The sequence below is a fragment of the Labrus bergylta genome, chromosome 2 (genome assembly GCF_963930695.1).
Source record: "Labrus bergylta chromosome 2, fLabBer1.1, whole genome shotgun sequence".
In the NCBI taxonomy this organism is placed as follows: domain Eukaryota; kingdom Metazoa; phylum Chordata; class Actinopteri; order Labriformes; family Labridae; genus Labrus; species Labrus bergylta.
Window position 1 is genome coordinate 14,671,773 of NC_089196.1, and position 26,901 is coordinate 14,698,673.

The following is a 26,901-nucleotide window of genomic DNA, read 5'->3' on the forward strand; positions in this document are numbered from 1 at the left end:
AGTAACAGCTTCTTATACAACCACTAACCAAGTTCAGAGGTCGGACAAGTGTTGGTCAAACGCCAAAGGCCGTGGCAAGGGTCGAGTAGACGCTGGATTCCAGGAGATACAAAGCTCCAGCCAAAGTTTAAAGAAAAAAGTGTACCCACACTGTTAACCCTCCTCAGTCTTCACATAGCTAGTCAAAGATGTGATTGACAGAATATAAACTGTAAAGTGAACCAGATTCAAACAAGACTGAAGACCTCATCAAGATCAACTTTTACAGAATTAGGAATATTCTCAGTTAATGTCCCCTCTATATTTCTGACATTATTCATTAGTCACCCCATAGTAATCTGGCTCTTTGACAGGATATGAACAGTTAAACATAGAGTGAGCCAAATGTCAAATATCTTTGAAATCATTTATTAACAATGTTACACTTCACTCAGCAGCAGTACCTCAGCTGAGTTGCTTGGTCTCTACAGGAACAAAAATCAAAATATACATTCAGAAACAACTCCAGAGGGTGCTTAAAAAAAATTAATTTAGTAAAACACTTATGTATATGTTCACATACAAAGATATAAAAAAAAACAGATATACAGTAAAAATCACATACAGTATCAAACATCTATTAGAAAATGTTCTATTTAAAAAACAGTTTTTAGTGCAAAAGCATTTCATGATATAAAAATACTGTGCTGATCTGATATGAGGGACAGCGGGGGCGTGCGTGAGGCGAACAGGTTAGAGGTGTGTGTCTGCTATGGGGATCCGCCTCAGCTCCACTATCTGTGAGTTTGTGATGCTGCCTCCGTCGTGGCTTCCAGGGATGGACTCGTTATCGCTCACATTAAGGCCGGTCCCTAAAAAACAGACAGAAATGAACACTGCAGCCCAAAAACATTTTCATATTCTCTCAAATAACTTTTTACGATGTGAGTGGATTTATTCTTCATATCATTATACTCACAGTAGTTTCATTATTGAAGTACAACAAATCCACACAACATTTAAATCGGTAGATATCAGTCCTTTTAGTGCCACAAAGTATTACATAACCAAAACTATAAGTTACAATCTGTGTTATCACACATCTCTTTGTACAGTATCTGGTCATCATTCTTATAAACGAGGCAGACTCACTCTCTGCGATGTAACAGTGGGCAATAAAGTGCCCTACCGAGGTCAAAGAACAGTGTTTTACAGTCTGTGTAGTAAACACATGAGTAGTCATTCTAAAGCACTACAGCTTCGGTATTTCAACTACAGCAAACTTATAACCTGCACAGAGTTCACGATGTGATGGAGAGATACTGTTTGTTTGTTTGTTTGTTTGCAGGATATATCTTTAAATGTTCCAGAGTTTAACATGTCGACTATCAATCACTTTTTCACTCTGTACATGGCCCATAGCATGGAGATTAATAACAACTGATGTATTTGGATGCAAATTCAAACTCGTACTTTTGCATGTTTATATGGTAATTTGTACCTTTCTGCTTGTAGAAGATGTTGTATTGATATGACTTGAGTACCTATGATACACAGTTCTTATTGATAAACAATAAACACCGGTCTTTAACTCATAAAAGAAGGTGACGTATGACTCCCCATGACATAACCAGAGGAGCCTCCAGGCCCACGATGCTTCAGGTAAGATAAGAAAAGACTACACTAAAACAGTAAAAGACACAAGTTAATGATCAGCTCTGAGTTGTACTTCGTAGAGCACTTGTGCCAAAAGTACGTCTGTGTGTGTGTGTATATGTATGTGTGTGTGTGTATGTGTGTGTGTGTGTGTGTGTTATGAGTTAATAGTTCACCATTAAATGAAGTGTGAAGACCTTCATTACAGCACTACTCCCTGACCCTCATCAGGTGGTGTCCTGTTCTTTTTCTGAATGATCTTTACTGCTCACTGACTGCTTGAGCTCACAGCAGGTTATAAATTCGGTGTGACGCATATGGAGAAAGAAAAAGTCAGAGGTCAGGTCACTTTCACGAGGGAAAGTGTGAAAATGAAGAGTCTTTCCATGAGCAGAGGATTAAAATCCATCTTTATCAGAATATTTCTACAAACAAAAGATCGAATGTCCCCCAGACAGTTTTATTTTCCCGAGGTGATGCAAGAGAGCTACAAGTAGCTGACTGATTCTTCTTCATTAAACCTCACAGATTCGCCTCTGTGCTGCTCTGAATAATATGAGTGATTACTTCATCCTGCTGAGTCTGCAGACAGATAAATTCTCTGACTTGTTTGCTGTGGCCTCTGGGCTATTTAAGGTTGAACACACCAGCAGCTCTGGACAGCAGGGTGAGGTCAGGAGAAGAGAAGATCAGCGACATAGATGAGCAGTGCTGCACAACGACACACAAACAAACACAGACACACACAAGCACACACACACACATCTCGGAGATTCATGCTGTCAACGCACAATCAATAAGAGGATAAGATGCTATCTCTGTCTAATATATTAACTCAGAGTAACACAATCCTCACAGACTAAGCCACAATCATTAACACCCGTAAGCTCCTAAGAACTCACACCTGCTAGGACAGGGTTTTAATTTGGCTGTCTCCATGGTAACACGTTTTGTTTTTCTAGGATGCATGCTAGCGAGTGCCTCTGCATATAAGCTTACACTGCACTAAGGTAACAGACTTTGTGAGAGTCCAACCAAGTGAAGCTGTATTGTTAGATGAAGCCTTTCAAAGGCTGGCATTAAACAATAATTGTTAATTATCTTAAAGCTGGGTTAAAAAAGGTTTTCAATAGTGAGCTGTCAATCAACAGGAAAAACACACTACTGGTGGGGACTAACAATGATCTGCAAATAACCCCAGAGTAATAATCAAATCCAGGGACAAACAGCAGACAGAGAGACACTGTCATCATGAATCCAAAGTATCTCCGTTTTAAAAAGAAAACGCTTCTTTATTTTTGAAGTCATGTTGTTTGCTCATACATTGTCTCCACTCATTCTCCTGTCACAAGGCATGCTGAAGGCTGAAAATTCGATATTCATATTTTCACACAGTGCAAGCCTACTGACTATATACACTGTAGTTTCTAAATGTGGGGGTACAGCTCCTGTTGGCTGTTGTCCAGCTCAGTGTGATTCTTCTTCAGACTCTGTGGAGCAATTACTCATTGATTTAAGAGAGTGAGACTGGAGGAGAGGATGAACGTGTGTGTGTATATGTGTGTGTGTGTGTGTGTGTGTGTGTGTGTGTGTGTGTGTGTGTGTGCGTGTGTGTTTGATGTATCAGTAAGCAGTTTGGGTGCTCAGCTCATAAAAAATTGATGGAAATAGAAGAATGGTTTCCATGGCAGCAGAGTAGTACATGTAAGCAGAGGAATGACTAAGCAGGCCTGATGCTAATGGATGCTATAGATACTGCAGATATGTGCACAATGAAATACACTTTTTCTTGGTCTTGAACTTTTATAAACTCTCATTTCTATTGTTTTGGGGTTAAAGGCCTAGTTAAAACGTTTTTAAGCATGCTGTTTTTTCCAGTCAATATTAAAAAAGTTTTCTGGCCAACAAACTGTTTTCCAAATTGTGGTGACCTTTTGCAAAGTAAAAAAAAAAAAAAAAAACCATGGAAAAGTGCTGTGTTTAACAATGAAAGCACTGTAAGGGAAAAATGTTAAGGAAGGGAGAAAATTAACAATGACATATCTGAAAACTCACAAAGATGTGAAAACACTACTGATACCAGCATAGTGGAGGAAACTCAATATTATTTTGTGCTCCTGAATTTGAGGGGAAACAATAGCTGGATATAACATGAATCATTGGTGGTTAATTTGTTTTTTTGGTCAGATAGGGTAACGACAACACTGAGCCTGTTTTAGGGTGTAATGGTGCTCAAAAACATGCATTTGTGAAACAAAATAATTCAGTGTGAGGGACATGTATTGTGCTAACCCACATAAACAGAGTGAATGTTTGAGGTACAGTACATCTTATGTCGGTTAGATTCTCACCGGTTTTTAAGGCAAATATGAGGTCATCAAACTCCTGCAACTCCTCGTCTGCTGTCACCAAGTTGGTGTTGATGAAGCCCCCCTCGGTGGTGTACGTCCCCATCACAGGACTGGGTTTAAACACGCTGCTGGGCTGACTGCTGGGCCGCAGCGACGCTCGCTCCCAGTCTGCTGACACCTGTTACACACAGATACACTGCTGTATGAGCACATGAACACCACACGCAGGCTGATAATGTTCAGTGGTGAACTTCGATTGAACCTTGATTTCATGTTTTAATCATGAAGGATCACATGCTGGGCAACATTTGGGATTAAAAAAATCCTTTGAAACCAATCAAACCTTAAAAATGCAGCAGAAGCAAGTTCCTGAATTTTGATGTTTAGATCTTTAAGATGTGGTTTCAAAAATCTAGTTACTGAGACATGTTATACTGTTAATACATCAAAACCAGCTTCATTGGCCTGTTTGTAGTTGTTAAGCTGCATATAGCAGAGCTCAAATTCTTAGTGATTAAGATTCATACAATGCCCAAACACATTAACTTCACATTTTGCAGGGAGAAGTCAATCGACCATTCTCATAATCAATACACAGGCACACACGGACAAACACATGCTTAATTCAGAGAGCTGCTTTGCTGTCAGCCCTCTAATCATGTCTGTGAAGAGTTGGGGTCAAACACAGTGCATGTTGTCCAAGCACCCCAAAGGGTTAAGGCAGAGAGGTGGGGGTCACAGGGGGTTCATGGGGTGAGAGTGGGGTCAGTGGGCTTTGGCCTTCATACTGATTCAACCAAAGAAAAAAGAAGTGGAAACATTCTACCAGCACAGTTATTCAAATGTCAGCCTCTAATTCAGAGTCTAAATTTAGTGTTTGAGAGAGAAAAACTTCAAAACATGCATCCAAACAGAACACTTGGGCAAAATGAGAGAATGGCAGATCTCTGTTTTTTTTGTGTCTCTTATTTTGTCCACAAAAGAATCTGTAACATTTTGTCTTCACTATGTTGATTTATTATGCATTCCTCATCTGTCCTTTTACATGCATGAATGAGCATTCGTTGTAAGTCTGGTTGTTGTGCTTATGAGGCTGTTTAGGTGAATTATTGGTGAGTTCCATTTGAACTCGGAAATCAGAAAATTCCAAGTTGCCAGTGGGATAGGTCATCAGGAACGCCCCCTGAAGTCAGAACAACGACTTGGAAACTCAGAGGAACTTCAGTACCCAGAGCTCAAAATCCAACATGGCTGCCCTGTGCATCAACAGTAAAGTTAAGCTGTACATTATCGTGTTTATTACAAGGTGCAACACCAATGTTGAAGATTGAAGCTAATAAGAAATTAAAATGTTTACAGCCTGTTTCAAAAAAAAATTAATTGGTTTGATCAGCTCATGTCTTAATTGTCACACACTTTACAAGGGGTGTGAACTTTTAGATTTTAGAAGGATAAATGGCCTTTCAGATAGGACGCGGTGGGCACTGAGCGCCGCTGTCTAGCCCATTCATTGTGTATTGTGTTGCTCCTCGCCACTCCTTGCCACTGAGTTGAGCGACTTGAGCCACTCAGTTGTAACTCAGTCTTGTTTTTGTTCAATTAAACCAATCAAACCGTTAGTATCAAGTTCTAACAAGTGCAAGTTCTACCTGTAGACATGTTGTCATGATACTTTCGCAAAAAAAACGATCAAGTAGTGTTATCGCCTGGTATAAGCTAACACAACAAAGGTACTCCTGAAGCCATCCATGTTGCTCGTCCAACTTGTTTCCAACTTGTTGCAAACCTCTGATCTTGTGGCGTTATTGAAAGGGGGCTGGGAGTGGTGGGTAGGGGGCTGGGAGTGGTGGGTAGGGGGGGATAGCTGACTCAGACCTTTTTCATATCCACTTTAACAAACTGATCTTCCCATTCTTCTCTCACTTCCACCCCCTTCAACCTATATACTCCATAAATCGACACTCATCTCGGCACTCATAGCGCTCTCTATCTGCGCTCTGCTTTTTCTATCTGCGCGGTAGTCAAATCTCAGAGAGGCTAGAGTGTGCTCTCATGGATAAAAAGAGATTACAGGATTTCTCCATGTGGAGAGAGGATGAAAAAAAGAGGAAAGGAGGAGTTCCCATAAGTGATGGAGAAGTTAAACCTGCCCCCTTTTCCTTCTCCTTCTTACCAGCTCAGACCTTATAGGGTATTCTCCAGAGACAAGGTGGCTCATGAGAGCATGCGTATGTCTGCAGCATGTGTGTGTCTGTACAGTGTGTTTCAGTGGGTGTGTACATGTGATGTGCAAATATGACAGAAAGGTCAAAAGATTAGATGATGTGGGTGTTTGTGGGAGTAATGCAGGCTGACCATTTACACATGTTTTACACAGGTTTTACATAATGAGAATCATCCTGAAGCAGACAGGCCGAGACGGTGAAAATGTTTAAGTGAATGAGTATTGAGTGTTCTGAGCAACATGAGAAAAGTATGAGGGAGAAACGAGGACTTTGCAAACAGAGCCATGGGAATGAGGGCATGGGAAAAAGAGAAGGCAGAATAGAGGAAAGATAGAGAATGAAAATGACAGTTTTATGGTAAATTCCAGTTATGTATATAAATACACAAAGTCCAACTTTCATAGTGTTACTACTATACTTACTACATACTGTAAGTTACCATCAGTTAGTGAGATATGCAGGACCATCTCGCCAATGGGCAACAGAAAATTTGAATAATGTAAGTGAATTGAACATTTTTAGAAGAGGAACAAAACTCAGTGCACCTACAGTTCAGTTACAACACCTTACAGGGGAATTGCACATCAAAACTGCATTTGCTCACAACTCTGGAAGGTTAAAGCTAAACCAGGAAGTGAAGAGTCCTCTGGCTGCTCGGCCCACAGCACAGAATTTGGAGAACAAAATGTTTTCATAACAAACAGAAGTAATGGCCATATGCACATGCAGAACACCCAGACTATTAAAATGCAATTTCCCAGTTATGACATCAACAGGTTAAAGTTAGTGTGGAAATGTCATATGATGTAATCAAAGGAAAATGTTAATCATTGATGCTAAGAAGTATTGAACATTTTGGCGATAAATATTGTGAATCTGCTCAATCATAACATCTGTAATATGTCTACATTTGATTATCACTATTTCTGTTTTTGTGTTTATCTGCTGACGGCAGATTAAGCACATGCTGGCTTTGTGTACGTGTGTGTGTGTGTGTGTGTGTGTGTGCGCGCGCGGTTGTGTATACCTCCTCCATTGCACTGATGAGGTTCTGAGTTGACTTGCTGATGTCTCCTCCTACAGTAGTGGGTCCTCCTCCCTGGTAGGTAGAATCAGGACTGTCATGGCCGCTCATTTCGACTGTGTAACTTGCTTTAGTGGGCCAACACAGCTGGTTGTGCATGATGAAGTACACTGCAAACACATATAGGCCCTGTGGGGACAGAGAGACACATCAGATGTAAGAAAGTTCTTAATTCTCCACGGCTCTGATCCTTCATCTTTTGCAGAGCTCCTCAGTTCCATTAATAATTGATGAAAAGCTGCTGGCTTCATGGCTCAGTTTTGATTTCAACTCTGTTGCTTCAGCTGTCATGGTTGCTTGTAATGCCCTGTGAAATAGATACTTACGATATAACTGTACATGCTTTACATTTTAAGACTAACAACTTGTCTAACAGTAATCAAGCAATGCATAGCAATCGCACTGTAAGTTTCTGTTCATTATTAGCAGCAGTCTCTCTCTCCAGCATTAAGAATGGAGCATTACTTCATCATTGGGTGATGACATCATTGGCACCCTGGTATTTCTGCTTCCTCCACTTCCCCGTCATTACCAAATCCTCTTGGTCAACAGCACCAGGCCGCGAATTACCCCAAAACACCAGAGTGTGAAATACCACAGGGCCGTCATGTAATTCACAACACCCATCAGCCGGGCGATGACGGCAGACAAAGAAGGAATGAGTGCAAATCACAGTGTGTGAATGTGAGGGCAAACAGATGCAGGCAGACACAGACACCCATTCTGACAGATAAAAAGACTGTTTGTATGTCTCTCATTTAAAAATACCAAAATATGTTTCTGTACTCAAAGACAGAAAAAGAAAGATGTCTTATAATTTTAAAAGCAACTGATGTAAAATGAGATGGGGCTGGGACTTTAGATTAGTTAACTGCTGATTATGTCAACTGGATTTCTCTGGTTGCCTTGATTGTTGAAAATATGTGTTCAACAAAGACACAATTGTAATTATGTTTATTTAGAAAATGCTTTGTTTTCATACATATTCAGATTATTAAGATACATTTTACCAAACCAAATGCTTTAATGCCTAACAGAGCCTAAGAAACTGCAGATAAGGCCGCTGAAATGGCTGTTAACGTGCACCAGACTGTAAACCTCCTTTTTATAGGAAGGCCATCATCATTTCCCATGTAACCAAGGAACACTGACATAGAAAAGGACTTAATAACAGTGCTGATGGTTGCAATCAGCATTATGAGAAAGAAAACAGGAACCGTAGCTGGAAACTGTGTTTATAGGTGCACAGTAAAACAAGAACATCCAGCTTTTAAGAAAGAAAAAAAAGAGGCTACAAAAATGAAGAGATGGAAAAACTCACAAGCTTTAACACCTGGTGTTTCCTAAAGAGCAAACTGTTTGTGAGTGCTATGAATCAAAACACTGTCCATTAATGTTCCTGTGGACATGTCAATGAGCTCCACAAAGAGACATTTATGCCATGTCTTTTGAGAAACGGGACATTTCAGGGTTAGAAGCACGGGAGATTGATTGTACTTTAATTTGTAATTTTATTTGCCTGAAATAAAAGAAGGAAAAACCTCTTCTCTGAATGATAATAGAAACAATGAACAAAAGCACCCAGGTGTGTATTTATGTGTGTGGGTGGCGGCTCCATCACAACTGCGCTGTGGGTGATTAGCGCAGATCATTAGCAGGCTATGCAGCCGGAGGAACAGGCTTTACTACCAAAGGCCTGTTATGTAAGTGTTCAGAGGAAAGGCCACGTCTTTAGATATGGAGAGTACAGAACTAAGGAGAGGAGAAAGGACACAGGAGGTGGTGGGCAGGGGTGTAACCTTGGATCAAGAGAAAGTAAAGAGGGATGGAAGAGAAATGAAAGAGGATAAAACTGTGTAAAATGAAATCAGAAAAAAGTGGAGAGAGGAGAAAAACAAAAAGGAAAGCTCTACAGAAAAATAAAGAGAACTCAAAGGGAAAAAAACAAAGTTTTCTGAACTGACTCAGTTGAAAAAATACGGTTAATGTGCTATTGTTATTTCTTTAATTGAATTAAAGATGCTGCATCCCCTTCAATCCTAACATGAAAGTGATTTGTGATGTGTGGAGATCATTGTCTGTGCTCATAAAAGCAACAGATCTGTTTCCCCTAAATCTTTCCGGCCCTGTTAGAGTGGATTGCATGTGTGAGTGGACATGTGGGGCTCTGCTATTCTTTTCCATAATAACACACAGATATCCTGTGTGCTATTTTTAGGCGAGTACAAAGGTTCAATGGGTAAGAGGGGGTGAAATTGGATTGTAATGCATGGGATGTTTCTGACTGTCACAGAACAACGAGGGCGGTTCACTGACATAGAGGGCGATGCAGAAGGAGATAATAAGGGATGGCGCTTTGGTGATTTGATTATTGTCTTAATATTCAGCCTGATGTGGCACAGATGTGGAGCCAGAGTAAAGGGGGAGTAAATGGAGAATAATGGACGCATGGGATCCTAAGACAAAACGGTTAAACATGCTTTCTTTCAGAGTTTGGTTTTAATTGAATACTCTGCTGGGGAGCAAAGGTTACTTTCAACAAACACAGTGCTCCTTAACCTAAAGAGTAATCTGAGCTCTACAACACTAACAGAACCGTGCACAGCTGTAACATCTGCAGCTGTTTAACAGTGTTCAGTAATTAGCTGTTTGGAGGTGTGCCACAAAACCACATCAACAACAATGCCAAGGTAAACATGGAAAAATCCCATAATGGAAAATTCACAGCATGAACGAAACAACAACAACCGCTCTGCGCAACTTTGCAGCCATGACTTTGTACAAAGACTTTCCACCTCAAGGCAATGAAACGAAATAGAAGATTATAGTATTTAGGATCTGGATAAAGGATGAGCTAGCTAGTTTAAGTAAGCAGACAGTGGCACAATTGCAACAGGTGGTTATGCAGCGCCATTTCTTGTACAATATGGCAGTAAAAGATTTTTTTATTTAACCTTTTTCACATTAAGAACACAGATTCTAAAATGACGTGAAAATAAAGTGAAACTCAGGACAAGTTATCAAGCCACTGCAGAATAGGAAAAAAGCCAAACTGGAGAGCAAGGGTACATTTACACCTGGACGTGACAACCACTAAAACGTTTGGTATTTTTGTGCAACAACCCTTATAGAATTCATGCAGGCATAAGACAGACATGAACTTCTTTCAGATATCTTCAAAAAGTCTGCACTTGTTATGAATCCTGACAATCTCATTTTTGTTCCAGGTGTGCAGAGCGTTTGATGATAAGTACATTTTCAGTCTCATTGACCCAGATCCCTTCTGATTTTATTAAATTGTCATATATTCCCTGATGGAAGTCCCACAACAAAACAACATGTCAACCTCTCCTCCTGCACATGTCTCCCCTCTTCACACCAAAATAAATTCTGCGTGCTCCATAAAACGTGCGCTCACACGAACAAATCTAATTGCAACCATGCTTGGTTCATGGCAACAGCATCTTCATCTTTCCTTAGCAGCACTTTGTGAAATCTGGGTCAGGTCCTTGTCCTTCAGTTTCACTCTAATGAATACTTCTTTATTCCTATGGCAGACCCCGACCACAGCTCAGAGCCGCTCTCATTTAACTCTGAGCTGTGAGGCTGAAGCTGAAGCTGGGTCTGAAAATCAATGCCATAGCTCTTTTTTTTAAAAGTATAGTTTTCTTTTAGAGAATACTATGTATGAAAGGTTGGCTGTGAGCTTGTCCTGCTCAAGGCCAAGGGTGGAGTAAATGCAATGGGAGGCAATATATTAGGCAGGCATGAAGTCCTTTAATGTTATCTTTCTCCCCTCTTTGTGAAATAAGTAGTCCATTGCCATAAAGCCAGCAGCAGGAGAGCAGTGTTTTTCCTGGTACTTCTTTTAAGATAGACATCAGAGGATTTGCAGCAAAGAACTGTGAGGCCTTTGGCGATTAACTATAAACAAGAACACATTAAAGTCATCAGTCAAATTAAAGGCAGGTGTTGCAGAACAAACTTAGGAAAAAAAGGACTTTACAGAGCACCAACAAACTATTGGTCAGAGGAAGAACCTGACCACATGATGTCACAGAGTGGGACAAACTCTATTGGAGCTCATGAACAAGTGCTAAGTGCAACATCGAGCGTTTGCATTGACATCACTTCTCTTCATTAGTCACAGAACCAACAGGAGAAGTTTACTTTGGTGCAACACTGTCGTCTTTTACATGCTGATGCCACATATCACCACAGGCTACTACAGACCTCTAATGGCACACTTTACGGGCTGATGGTGTCTCTCTCTAGACTAGTAATGTAAAGAAAGGAACCTATTATATCAAAAGGTTTCCTGGATAACTCGGCATGAATGACACAATGAAGTCTCACAGGATAAAGTCCGTTTCCTCTACTGTTGAGTAAACACTGTTTAAAGAAGAGTGTAATCAGTCCGGCTTCTTTCATCTAACACATAACTAGATGGTCACTATAAATAATAAACATTGATATTTTCTAAAGCTTGCAAATTACCAATAGATCATCAAGAAAATGAAAATGAAGGTTACTTGTTTATATGACTTTAGACAGCAAAGGTTTAACCGTAGACTTTGTCAGGGAGACAGTTCAACCACATTTACCTAGACAAAAGACCTGCCATGTGAAAACAGAAGTAGATATAATACTAACAGGACAGATTATGGTTGCCATTACTAATAATAATATGTTACATTAATAAAGGAACAAACTACAGAAAATCCAGTTAGTTATCAGGATGCGTAATTGTGTCATCTATGTCCAAAAAATGAGTCCTTAATAAACTGCATTACAGATCTACAGAGAAGGGAAATGTATCATCTTTACAAGAAGTGAAACCATCTTCTAATCTTTGATAGTGTCTGTTATGGAACGTTTTATGGTTACGGTGGAAAGCGGTGGAAATGTCTTGGGGTTTCCAGCAGTAAGCAAATATTTTGTGATTATGTTATCTTGTGAATCATTAACACATGTTCTTTATCTCCTCTGATACTTTGAAGGAAGAGTTGGAATAAAGTCGGAACAGCAATGAAGAGAGTCGCAAAAGAACAATCGAAAACAAAGAGAAAGAGAGAGAGAGAGAGAGAGAGCGAGGGACATGATGTCCGGGAGAGGCTTCAGTGTGATGTGACACAAAGGTAACCCTGCCTCTCTCTCTCCACACCTGAAGGTCTTCTCGTTCTGCCCCACCAACACATCAAAGCTGGGCTTCAAAGAGGGGTGAAGTAGCCTTCATCACACTCTCCCTCTCTGTCTCTCTCTCCTTATGTCAACAAAACATCAACAAACACACACTCACACCCATCCAGTTGTGGCAACCCTCTGAAAGTCCCTTGGTTTATGAAGAACAAACACATTGTGCAAATATCACAGAGAAGAAAAAATATATGCTAATCAAAAAGTACAAATCCTCATATGATTATTGGCCCTTTAGCATCCCCACATCTCATATGTGATATACATATCATTTGTAGGGTCATTATTTGGAACTACTCAAGTAATATTGGGAGCTGTATGGAAAACTAAGGACGTGTATATTCCAATGATGTCAACACAAGTCAAACCTAAAAGAAAGTTTGGTAAAATCAAAAAATAACACCAACAAAGCTTGAGGGTGCATATAAAAAAAAGAGATTCTGTACAATTAACAAGGGTCTGCAGTAGTAGATACAGTGGTCGCTGTTGATTGTGTGAATTAAAAATGTTTAAATGAGTGCAATGTGCAAACATTATGTAGACAAGTAGACATACATGTAAACAAACAAACAGATATGAAAGTCTATGAGCTCACCAGAAAGCAGTTAAAGATGACGTAGAGGATGAGCATCCACAGGTACCTGTAGCCCAAATGGAGTCCTGCCCACAACCACACCAGGGAGATGAGCAGGAACAGGTAGAGGACCAGCGGCACCTCTGGAAAAATAAACAAACACAAAGAAAGAGTCAAAACAACATCTGCACAAGATAACATACCATCAACTACACAACAGACATGAGTATTTGTCTGAAGACAACCCTAAATCCAGTTGATAAGCTTTTATAGCATTATAGTATCCTAAATGAGTAAAACCTTATCATATCTGCTTTATTGCTTTATTCCTTGTATGATTGTTCACCCACACACTACACACACACGTGCTTCATATATGCCAATAAGCAAGTACTCTTAAAAGCAAGCACTTAGAGCTGTACAGCCATTTTCAGCACTCAGAATGTATCGATTGAGGATTTATACTGCCACTAATGCTGACACTCATCTCATCATTTTGTTTGTGGAGATGGCAGAGGCAATCTTTTTAGCATGCACAGCAACATTAATATACACTGAATATTTTAAGAAGTGGCAATAAAAGGATGCAAAGCCGAGCAGATTATCAACATGGATATAAATCACAGATGAATGGGATTGTGATGTGACAGATGAATGTGTCTAATCAGAGAATACACAAGTTTTCACTTCAGGAGTACCGAGGCTGCTGGGTTATTCATCCAAGGCCATACTAGGCTTTTGAACAGGTAATATTTTTTATTACCCAAGAAAGACACATGTAGGATGCTGAAATCAATTAGAAAAAAATAACCACTCGGATTACACCTTTACTAATTTTACAATACTTGGCTCTCATTGTGACAACCATCATGCTGTCAGTTTGTAAGAGAGTGGGACTAATATTTAATGAAGAGTCATTTTGAACCTAGGTGTGCCAGATTTTATTGTTTTGGATTGAGCTCTGCTCGGTGTTAAGACACCCTTTAGTGAATCAAGCCCTAAAAACTAAAGACTCGATCACAACCTAACACTCGCCTCTGCTCACGCCCCTCTTCTGCATGCTGTACACAGAGGACACACACCAACAACACATTGCACGGGGTTTCTAATAAAAGAAAAGACCACCAGAGGTCTTTCTGCACGCGTTTCTAAAATGAGCTCTCTTTAAGCAACAGGTGTCAACGGTAACCCACTTTCAGTCATGGAGTCTATCAGGTTTCAAAGGTAGAGGTGAATGCCACACCTTTAACCACAAACATAAGGTATCTGTACATTCTGAATGTTAGCCTCTTGTACTACTCGTGATCCATGATGTGAGAGTTCAAGAGACAGACTCGGTTTGACATAAAAGTGGAGGCGGAATTTAGGTCACTGAGACAGAGAGAGAGAGAGAGAGAAAGAGAGAGAGAGAGAGACAGAGAGAGAGAGAGAGAGAGAGAGAGAGAGGCCTGATAATTTCATTCATTACTATCCAGCTTGTTTTCTTTAGAAGGAAATGATCAGGGATATTATTATGAAAGCAGCAATTGGAACAAGCTCATATAGATTAATTAGGGATTTGGTTTATATAAATACTATGATATTACAAAAAATAAAAAGTTCAAGGCTGCATTTGATTAACTACGGTAACTTTATCGTCTGCTTTTCTTGTTGTATTTTACAGTCATACAGTCATTAGAGTCTCTTTGGGTAAAAATAGGAAATGTCTGAACACAATAAGCTGAATATTTTAAAACACATCTGCAGTATAATCATCACACCTAATATGGCTGCATCACACTAATGCTACTGCTCTATGTGCATCTGAATTGCCCCCAGGGGAAAAATTAAGTTTTTTAAATTAGAATTTGAACCCTGGGTAAAAAAAACAAACAACTGATGAGATTAAATAAGCTATCAGATTTAAATATGAGTCCCACATCTTCTGGATCCACATCAATTATTGGCAGCCTTGGTCCGATCAATACTGAGCTGACAGCAGTCTATAAGGACATTCAAGTCAAGGAAATGACATTATTATTCAGCAGTGGTTCAAAATGCTTCAAACAAAGAATGAGATGTCACTGATACTTTGTGCCAGCTCATGTAGTGCTTTATAAGTCAGGGTTAGCACTTTAAAATCAGTCATGTGGTTAACGGAGACTAAGTGGCGCGAGCTGGTGAGGATACTTGACGTTGTATTGAAAGACGAATGGTGTGGTAGGTTAGAAAATCTAAATAAACAAGCCTTGAGGATATTAAGCCATGAATCCATCCAAGTTTATCATATTGAAAATAATGAGTTGATTCTGGGTACATTACAGAGTTGAAAGCTATCTTAAATGCCCAACAACTCATTTCAGCCTAGTAAAAATATAAATAAATATTTGTTTTAATAGGTGATTTCCTCTAGATATGTATTTTTTTAGATATTTACCCTAGACAAGTAATGTGTATTTGAGTAGTGTGTGTGTGTGTGTGTGTGTGTGTGTGTGTGTGTGTGTGTCCTGTTAGACGCCTTGAATTCAAAGGTTGCTGACATTTTCAGAGCTGTGTTTCCATTAGTGATCATCATGTGGCTGAGAACATGATGTACCTTTGATAACATTCATTCATGGTCCATATGATTGTACGTGCCCCGACCACGTGGAGCACACTTGTATCATATGACTGTTCTAAATGGTATTACATAAGTACATGAATTAACCACTAACACTGGCTGATGTTGTCCTGTACCAGATGTTTCGATATCAGTGTACATGGATTTGCGGTTCGTGTAATTATGACACCAGTTTTTACAGAAGATAAAATTTGGAAACAATGATGGTACAATAAGATATGATGTCAGTATAACACATTTCAGCTTACAATACTCTCAGCATTGACTGCAGCACATGTAGCATGATACCACAACTACGCTGATGTTGGTTTATACTAGATCTGGCTGACAATATGAATTATTTTTAATAAATGTATTTCTTATAGAGACCCCCTGAGTATATTTACATAAAGATATTCATGCACAATGCAAAAAGAAACGTTTTACTTTCATTTTAGCTTCAACATTTACCATATCTGCCATTGATTATCGGTGAAACCCCCCTTCTAGATCTGTATTGGTCTCAAAAATTGCATTTGGTCAGGCTCTTTAAAACAAAGAGACACCATTTATCTTTTTAAAACCTGACTGATTTTAATGCTGACCCTGAATTGTGAGCTGCACCAATTCCAAATCACACCAATGAGTCACACTTGCACTATGTAGGACAGACTGTACAGTTCACTTCACAAGTAGGATTGAAACACAGGGCACGGGGCCCAAGTTTGCACAAAAAGCCCTCACTTAGGTGCAACTTCCACCATCCTGTCAGTTTCCCTCTGCTCCAACTTCTGCTCCTTATCTCACTGCAGCTTTCCTCTAACTATAACACTTTTTATGTTCCCTTCTTCTTAGTTTCTTCCTGTTCCGGCCTCTCCCTTTCCCTTTGACGAACATTTCCTGTAAGTCCCAACCTTTTCTCTCAAAGCTATGGTTAATTACTTTCTATTGCTTCAGTGTTATTGTTTCATGCCTGTTTTTCTGTGCGCTATCTGCACATTCTGTCTGGTGTGGGTATGTCTTCTCAGAGGCAGAAAATCGGCTCCATCTTTAGATCTGTTTCTTTTTTTCGGTCTTTTTCGCTCTCTACTGCTTCTAGTTATCACAAAGTTAGTTCTTCTATCCTCCCTCACTCTTTTTTCTATCTTGCACATCTGTCTCCCTCTCCTCCCTCCCTGGTTTGAGTTTTCCATCCATGTAAGCACATTCCAGTCTGTGGACAGGGCCGTGCTCCCACAGTAAGAGCAGGTTCCTACAGCCAAATGGAGAATAACTGCAAAGTGCTGACGAACTCTTTGGCTTGATACCGCACAGAATAAGCAGAAAAAAGCACAGCAGTCACAGGTTTTCAGTTTGTGTGCATGTGACAGTCTTTTTAAAAGACATGTTAGAGAGATGTTCAATGATATTGTAAGTATCTTTCAGCCTGGCAAAGCTAAAAGAAATTCAACAAATGGTTCAGCCCCCAACAGTGTAATTTCTGCTCTAACTTCCAACTTCTCCTGATTTTCTTTTCACATTAGGGAGCTACTTTCCTCCGCAGCATGACGGGCTCTAGTTTACACTTGACCAGCGATGGTTCCTGTTGTGAGAAGACAAACTGAGAGGAGAACCCGGGTTCAATGAAAACAACCATGCAGAAACTCAAGACGGTGCTGACATGACTGCCACAGAGAGGTCAGCAGCTGTGATAACAAGCAGCTGAGTGTGTGTGTGTGTGTGTGTGTGTGTGTGTGTGTGTGTGTGTGTGTGTGTGTGTGGGCAATCATAAACACCCAATGTACAAGTAATGTGTGTGTAAACTAAGTATGAACTTACAAGCACAGTAGGAGTGCTAACACTTTTCAAAGGTATGCTCTTTATGATCTCTCATGAACAATAACACTCAAATAAACACATGAACAAAGGATAATAAGCCCATCAGTATAAGAGCATTTCATTGCTTTCTCTGCTCACTGTGGATCACTTTTTAAACACTTTATTTACCTTTTAGTCCTTACATGGAGGTCAGATCCTATAGAAGGGTCATGAGATAGATCTGAGATGATTATCAATGTGGGTAACATCTCAATGGCTGAATTACACCTATCCCCCTCCCACGCCACTCTGGTGTCCTATCAGAGCACCTTCAGCTTTAGCCCTATAAGACCACCAATAGAAAACCACAGGAGGTCTTTTCTACCTGTCCCCATCCAAACTGTAACTCCTCCTGGTTCTGCAGCAGGAACAATGCAGCATCTATTTATCTTGAATAACATTACTTTTCAAAAGGAGGCTCTAGAAGTTCATTATCATGTGCAATAACACACTCAATTTCAGAGACCATGTGCAATATGACTGATCCATTATGCTTATTATTACGATGTGCATTCTGCATTTCACTTTTATGGGCAATATAACCGAAGAAAGAATACAATTTTTCATCATTATAATGTACCATTGAGTTGTTTTTTTGTTATTTCATTTATCAACGGTTGCATTAAGTTTTTTTAATTACCTCTCATTATGTTAACGAAATTATGATTGATGCTTTTTCTGTCTGGCTCAATCATGATTCAAATTTTACCGTCCTACATTGTTGCTTTATAATGCCCTGTTTTTGTTGTTGTTTTTTTTTTGGGGGGCATTTTATCCTTCAACAGATTCATATTTTATATTTGAGCAACAAATAGTTCTTTGTTAGGTAGCTCTTATTTTGCTGTGCTGTCATTTTGAAGAATTTCCTTTGGGATAATCAAAGTTCTTTCTTTCTTGTCCTCAGAGGACAAACAGAGTTCACCGACACAAATCTCAATTCATTTTTGGACCTTTGTCTAATCTTTGAAGTTTTTGGAAACATCGGATGATTTGACCTTGTTGGTAATAAAATAGCAGTATTAATGAAACAGTATAACTCTATAACTCTTGTTGTTAGTCCTTCCTTCGTTTTGTTTTCATTGTTTTGTTTTGTTGTTCTTTGTTGAGCATCTTTGAGTATTCAGGAAACCGTTATATACTGTAAGTCTAATGTTATACTCTTATTAGTAAAACGTGAAGTTTAAAGGGGAAAGTATCTTTCATGAAACGTTAATCCTTATTATATGTGCCATTTTTGTGTGTCTAATGGTGTCATTAATATCAGTTCAATATTACAGGACAATCTTTGATGTGTGCATAATTTAGGTGAATAAGTTATATCTAGTCAAACCAGGCAAAATAAGAACATGTGTCTGCTGTTTAAATAAAGGAACTGCATTGGCTAATTCAAACAAGGTGCATCATACAGTGTTTACTTCCTCATTCTTTCAACGGTCAAAGTGCAGTCAGTGAACACTTGCAGTCATAAAAAGTAGAACAATAATAGTAACTAATTTAACTCCACTATGTTGACATTAAAGTCTGCTCACATTTGAAGTAAAAGAACATCATGCCTCGCTAACAAATACTGTTTATGTCCCACCACATCTCCTCCACTGGGTTAACCAACAGATCACAAGCCGTCAGAGTTGGCTCCGCGACATCCTCCACCATCACCACCAACACTGGAGTCCCCCAGGGCTGTGTACTCAGTCCCTCACTGTACACACTGTATACTAACGACTGCACCAGCCCCTCAACAGTTACCACACTCTTCAAATACTTGGACGACACAGCCATTGTTGCACTTCTTAATGAAAATAACTCAGTTACAGACTACTAGGCACACCATATCTCAATTCACACAGCGGTGCACAGACAACTATCAACAATTGAATGTCACAAAGACAAAAGAAACAGTCATCACTAACGCTGGTTCTCCACATACAGTCCATAACCCAACGTACATTAACAATGAAACTGTCCAAATGGTCAACTCCTTCAAATATCTTGGACTCACTGTGTACAATAAACTCAGCTTTGCTCAGTACACCACTGACACTCATAAACGTTGCCAGCAAAGACTTTCAGCCTTCCTGAAACTGAGAGTCCTGTCCGTCTCACCTCACCTCCTATTACTTCTGTATAAAAGCATCATCCAACCCATCCTCCTCCACTTCTCACCCTATTGTTCCCTCAGCTATTGAAGCCATAAACATGCTTCCAGGCTGACTGGCCCCTTCTTTGCTTGTGTTTCTACCTGCTGTTATATGTTTTTCTTCATGTGGGTTAACACCAACTGTGCAAAGCTGTGAGAACAAATTTCCCCCTGGGGGACAATAAAGAATGGTATTGTATTATATTATCCAGTTAAGCTTTACAATGGGTGAAATGGCACAGTCCCAAATCTTTGCTGAGATACAGGTACATGCCTGCAGGTTACAACTAACGTGCAGACACGTTATGTCGTGATACGTGATGTCAGAATTCCTTCTATATCTTTCATCACACACACACAAACACACACACTGATGGGCCCTCAGCTTGTCTTATCTGTTTTTTTTTTGCTGCAGTAAGGTATTTAAAAATGTTGGCTACCTAAAGGTTCATTGTCTGATTGGCTTTAGCTGTCCTGCAGGTTCTGCACAGGTTTAAGCTGGCTGGATACAATGAGGCACCATGACTTGTTTAATAAAGGAGCCCATCCAAGGAAAAAAAAAAAGAGAACTGCACAGTCCATACTGTTTATGAACATCTTGTGTTCATGCTTAAAATGTGTATTAGGTTTCGTCTCCAATTTTGTGTTCTTTGATTGAGTTAAATTCCCTTTCATAAGCATCCATTTCAAAGTGTAGCTGTTCGACACAAAATTAGACACACATATTCACAACTCAAGGGACGTTCTGTCCTTCACAGTACACACCCTCACTCGGGGGTCAGACTGCTGCTTTGACTAATGTGTGCTGTGCCTACCTTTATTTCCCTTCTACCACTCTTTAAATAAGAAGTTTAGGAAGCTGCTACTACCTGCTCCTTCTTTGCTTTTCTACTTTAACATAAGCACCATACTGTAGTTTTCCTATAGAATTGTTCATCATTAAGCGTTCTAGTCAGGTAAAAAAAAAAATGCCATGGAGTGACCTTAGCCTAAGACTGGTTTGGATTTCATAAATAATGCACAACAATGTGCAGCTCAGCAACAAACTGTTTTGTTTTCCTACGCTGCATCAGAGGCCACACAAGGCGAATAGGGCAAACTTTTTGCCAGCCAAAGAACTGGCACTAATTCAGGCTTTGCTTTGTCATTGGAGGGCCTTGACTGAGCATACAAGCTAAACCCTGCTGATTCTCACAGATAGCCACTGATAACAGCCATGATACTGAGGGACTACAGTGACTAGGATCTCCATGTGCGGGCGAGGCTACAACGTTTCACTTCATAAATATCACTGATTCTAACTCGCAAAATTACCATGATTGGTGTGCGTGTCTTTTCCATCTTTTTTTATTACACCAGATAAGTGCTTTAAATAAGATCAGAGTTTTAGAAACACATTTCCATTATCCCTAACGGTTGCTTTAATGTTGCTTTAAACTGTACTTGGCACTGCAAATCATATCATTATCTTAATTATGACAAAGTACAGTGGATGAATACAATTGTGGATGTGAGCATTGTATCATTGAAAAAAGCAAACTTTTCATTTCTGTATTATGTGTCTCTTGGGTTCACACACAGCAGACAGAAACAGAGACTGTAAGATGCACAAAATAGGGGCTGAAACTTTAATCCAAAAATAGGGGTGGATGCAGTCTAGCTCCTGAGGCTGTCTCTAAGCAGGTTACTTGTTTTTCTGGTATTTTTTTGATTGCTGCAGACAGAGAGATTTTGCATTTATACGCGTTATAAAATCTATTTTGAATGTGCATTTCTATTTCTACCTCTTCAAGTTGAAAAACAACAGGTTCTGTGAGTTTGTGCACACAGTTTGAGAGTTTTAGTACTTGTTTATGTATTCACAGATTACCATACCTGCACTGTTGGTTCGTCCACGGTAAATATCATCGTAGGCCTTCCACTGCTGTGTAACCTGGTAGGCGTGGATGAACACAACCAGAACTGCAACCAGACAGATGAGAGGCACCAGCACCGCCGTGCACAGAGCTGCATAGATGTTTGGGATGAAGCATCTAGAGGAGGCACAGGCAGAATGAGAGTGATTGGCATTTTTTTCAAAGAAAGAATCAAAATGAGATGGCCTAGCAGTACAGGTTGCTCCCCATGTACGGAGGCTATAGTCCTCCAAGTAGGCGGCCCGGTCTTGAGTCCGGCCTGTGGCTCAGTTCCTGCATGTCATTCTCTCTCCCCAGTTTCCAATTCTATCCACTGTCCAATAAAGGCAAAACATTTAAATAAAATAACATCATTCAAAACATATGCATGGAGGACAGAGGGAAGTGATTTTATACCACTTAAAGTAACGGGTTCATCAAGCACAAAGGAAGGTTCTTAACAACATATTACATGATTATAAAAATCTAATTTCACTCAAGCTAAGACTTTGTTTCCTCAACTTTCATAAACAGGATCAAGCAGGTGAGACCTCTGAGCCCAACACTCAGGGCATTCTTGTTCAACAGCAGCTTTTGCCTTCAGTAGCAAAGAAAGGTTTGCTCTTAAACCTTCTGAACAACCGGGTCACTGTGCAGCTACAGCGCGATAACATCTTAGGCTAAAGACGCTTAATAGTGCTTTTTTTATTTTAAGCTGCAAAGAAGATTTCAAAGAACAAACAGCATGGCACATGTGTCTCCTGCTCTGAATGGGAAAAACATACAGAGTGAAGTTCATCTAATAGAAGTCTCTGAAGGAGAGCTTTTTAAATGTCTTGGTGGACAAACCTAAACTCAGCCTTCACACAAATAAGAAAATGTCAGACAATAAAAAGGAGAATTGTTATTCTTCTTGATAGATATTTATTTTGTGTTCTTTTTCAAATTAATTTCCATCTATTTTGTGAATGTGCCTTATACTGGGGCACAGTATGACTCTGTTATTTTTCAATGACTTATCTCTTTTGTTTTACTTGGAAATCTCAGGAGTCCTTTCCCAGCTTCTCTCCAAACAGACATGTTTATATTTTATTTAAAGAAAAATTTGCAAAATATTTTCCTCTGGGAAAAATCTTCATCCTTATATAAACTGTAACAGCCAAACAATAATCAAAACATTCATGTGACTTTGTCCTTCCCACAAAACATGGTGGGAGTTCACAGCCCAGATCAGACCTCACTGCAGGGTCGAGTAATCTTGGAGAAATAATTTGAGCTGTGCTAGACATAATATAAGGTGAGGTATGCCAAATAAAGCATTGCATCACCCTGCCCCAGCAAAACAGACAGACTGTGAGATTGTAAACACGCTGGAATATGGATATTTGTTCTTCTGTGGCCTTGTGAGAGGATGAGATCCTACTGCACTCAAAGTCTCACTGGAAAGTGAAATGCAGTGAATGAGGATATTCCCTTTGGGCCCATTCCATAAAAACTTGATAAAAAAAAAAAAAAAAAATAGCAATGCCTTTTCTGGGGGAAATGCTGCTGGGACTTTAACAAGCATTATATTACACGGTAACAACTCACTTACCCACAGAGTCTTGTTTAAAGGACAACTTATGTAAAAGTGAATTAAATAAATTCTCTCTCTGTTCAGGAGAAAATGACTCTGTGTCTGCCTTTCACTTATACAATGTGATGGAAAACATGGAAGAACTATAATGAGTAAATATAACTATAATAAGTATGACTATAAAGCTTCTTGCATGGCACAGACGGACGTCAGATTCACGTCTTCAGGAAACTACATGAGCTACTTTATAGCCTGAATATAAATGATTTCAGGATTTCAAGTTAAACTTAGAATAAGTAATGTACTGTTTTAACTTAAATCATGGTTATGAGATACAATGCTTTAGCTAACCTTAAAGTTGGGTAAAATAATAAGCATATCAATCAGTGATATACTCCAAGGCTTTTACTTTGTCACTTTAATTATTTAAACATATTCTTACCATCTTTTCTTGTGTTATTTTGTTGTCTCTTGCTGCTAACTTCATTGTTTCTGTTTAATATACACTTTGATGTAAAGACAGGTCTCTTTGATGTTGGAGATATCAACGTTTGATGAAAAGATTTACATTTCTTGCGGCACAGATCAGTGACAAGAGCTCATAAAATCGAGTCTACTTTAAAATCAGGTGCAATACATCTTCAGCAGCAGTTTTTAGATGTAACATCTAAAATGAGTCTTTAACACAAGGTGTGAGCTCAACAGCTGTTTGTACGCAGGCAGGGTGAAGCTGGTACAGCTAGAGTTGTGAGAAAACAAGATGAGGATCTATGTACACTCATGAGGAGAGAGAGAGAGAGAGAGAGAGAGAGAGAGAGAGAGAGAGAGAGAGAGAGAGAGAGAGAGAGAGAGAGAGAGAGGAGAGAAAATTCAAAGGCTGCCTCAAAAAGTAAGGTATGCTTCCCAAGTAACTGAATACTCCTCTGTACCCTCGGCTCTCTCATGTAAAGCCTCGCTGTCTGACACACTCACACACACCCACAGAAAAAAAAACTCCACACACAACCAATGCCAAGGATAACAGCCACACCTGAGACTGTTGGCTAATTTCAAACGTGATTCAAGGGTTCAAACTTCATCAGTGTTTTTCTTTCTCTGACACACACACAAGACAGACTCTCAAGCACATACACTGCAATGTGAAAAACTAAAACTGGTAAATGCATCACACACACACACACACACACACACACACACACACACTCACACACACACACACACACACAGACACACACACACACACACACACACACACACACACACACACACACACACACACTCACACACACACACACACTCACACACACACACACACACACACACACACACACACACACACACACACACACACAGTAGTATATGAATAGGCTTTATATAGACACACCAGACAAGAGATCGTTATGTATACTTTTTAAAAGGTGACCTCATTTGTTGGGTTTCAAGTTTTAGGTGCTGTAATCATAGATGATTACCAGTTATTTTTAGCACACAAACACACACACACACACAAACACGTACAAAGACATTCATTATGTCGGTTATTTAAGGTGTTTCCCTCCCTCCACCTCTAAGGTGTCTAAGTGGAGAGATTCATTTATTCATTCAGTTGATTGGGCGAGCAGCCTGCTCACATGATGTCACCGGCTCAGGTGATTTCTGTTTTTCTCTACTCCAGTCCAAAGTGGAATTTACCTAAGCCTTAAAAAAGGAGCCTGAAGTCACCAGAATGACTCAGACCCGGTTTTAAAAACCCACTTATGTCCTCAAAAGAAAACAGATCCCGTCAGTGTTTGTGTTTATTCCTCCTTCCTGCCATCAGCTCTAAAGACTGTTTGTGTTTGTGCTCATGTGTTTTGCTCTGTTCACTCACACGTCTCCTTGCACCAGCCCATATACAGCATGTATTGTCCATCCAAAGCCGCCAAGCAGGACGACGACCAGGACGATGATGACCAGAGCAGGAAGTCCCCATCCCAACAGGAAGTAGAGCAGGTATCTGCGCTCTGTGTGCTCGTCATTCATCACCAACACTTGCCAGAAGTTCACCGCCTGGGGACACAGTTTGAAAAAAACAACAACTTTTGAACAGAAAACAAGATGTTTCCCAACACAAGCAACACCATCATGCACATCAATATTTCTCCTAAATCAAGAGCAGCCCTAATCTGTTGGGAGTTTACAGATTTTTTTTTTTCATCTTTCAACCTCAGGTGGACATTTCAACAGCTCCACTTTTATCACATCCACAATGTTTGCTTTGTAATCTAGCCCTCTTGTGAGTGTCATCTGTCTGATTAACTGAGCCTTGTATTGTTGCATAAGCAGCTTTTCTGAACACCTGTTGGTTGAAGCACAGACACAATGTCTTATCCCTCTGTAAGAACTTGAGCAGACAATAAAGTGTCTTTCCGACAGTTTTAAACCACATGCCGGCTGTAGTGCAGAGGGCAAAGGTCAATTTTAAGTTGTTTGAAGTGACGCTGAAAGCTCAGATAAAGTAGCTCTGGAATCTTTCTATCTAGCTTGACGGCCAGGTTTAAAAACAGTTTTTGATTTAAAAAAAAAGGAAGGAAATTTTACATAATTATTATTTAAAAATATAAAACAAAGATTTAAGCATCATCAGCAAAGTAATCACATTTCCTTTTTCTGTTTGTCACTGTCCTCCTGTCTGTGATCACATAAACAGGACATTGTGATGCAACTGACAGAAGGTGAAGGGATGCTGACCTCTCCCTCGGATAACCTCCGTCTCCCCATAACCACATTGTATAACCAGGGCCGCAACAAACATGGCTACAGTAACACACGACACCAGAATGAGCACTAACACACAGACACACATACTGTATGTTGTGTAACAACTTGGCGGCACAATGTACTGAGACAAAAGCACGTTGTCAGTTAGATTAGAGAGCTGTTCTTATCTTGGCTGTGGTATTGATGGAGCCGTGCAGTAAATGGATTATGGGTAACTTTGTGCAGCACTGTTGACTCTGTTAAAGTTTTACCACTCACTGATTGTTGATTCTGCAGCCTGAGAAATACACATATAACCAACCCTATACAATTATTCAAATTATTGAGCTTTAAAATTGAAACATTACATAAATTCAACAATGCATCTTTTAACAAACAGAATCCTTGTAAGTCTGGATAATCCCCTTGTCTTTCAATTTGAGTAATTTGTGGGGGGCAGAAATCTTCACAGATATATGTGAAAGTATATGCATTGTTGGATTCCATGTAAGGTAAAAACACTTTTATGTCTAGGCTAATATCACTACCACACTCTACGGGCCATATCATTCACCTGCTGCCAAGTAACATATAACATAGCGCAAGGGTTTTTTCTAGTTTCCACTAAACACAGTTGTCATTCTGCCCAGTGCCAACAATGTGCAAATAGTCAAATATACTTGTGCACATCTATTTCCTCATAGGTGTGTTGGCCCTACTGCACAATGAAGTGTGATCAGGATGCTGGTCATGCGTTGCACTTGAAGAATATTAGCTGAAATTTGCCTTCTGAATATTAAAGCTGTTGCCTTAAGGCACATCGTTCTCTTCATGAGATAAAATATGTGTTGTGTTTAGAGTCATGTTACATCTAAACAGCACCTGTAAATAATAAACCTTTTGTGACTTACTTTGCACCCAGATTATGAGCTGCTGAAATATAAAGCGCATAAGGGATTGCAAATGTCCTAATAAAGAAACGTGTGCCTTGCACTTTAGATGGTTAATTATGACCAAAAGTGTTAGTGGATAGTAATTTGTCTGGAGGCCGAAC

The 26,901-nt window shown here is 39.6% G+C and overlaps 1 protein-coding gene across 1 annotated transcript in view; it reads right to left on the reverse strand.

The window, feature by feature from the left end:
• Positions 1–392: 392 nt before the first annotated feature.
• The window catches only part of adgrv1 (adhesion G protein-coupled receptor V1), a 96,197-nt gene continuing 69,688 nt past the window's right edge, over positions 393–26,901 (reverse strand). Inside the window, exons 89-94 of the mRNA XM_065965461.1 lie at positions 24,979–25,157; positions 21,513–21,670; positions 13,087–13,208; positions 7,239–7,424; positions 3,987–4,164; positions 393–851 (exon numbers count right to left, since the gene is read on the reverse strand). Of these exons, the coding sequence (XP_065821533.1) occupies positions 733–851; positions 3,987–4,164; positions 7,239–7,424; positions 13,087–13,208; positions 21,513–21,670; positions 24,979–25,157 (942 nt within the window). The 3' untranslated portion in view covers positions 393–732. The remainder of the gene's footprint in view (positions 852–3,986; positions 4,165–7,238; positions 7,425–13,086; positions 13,209–21,512; positions 21,671–24,978; positions 25,158–26,901) is intronic.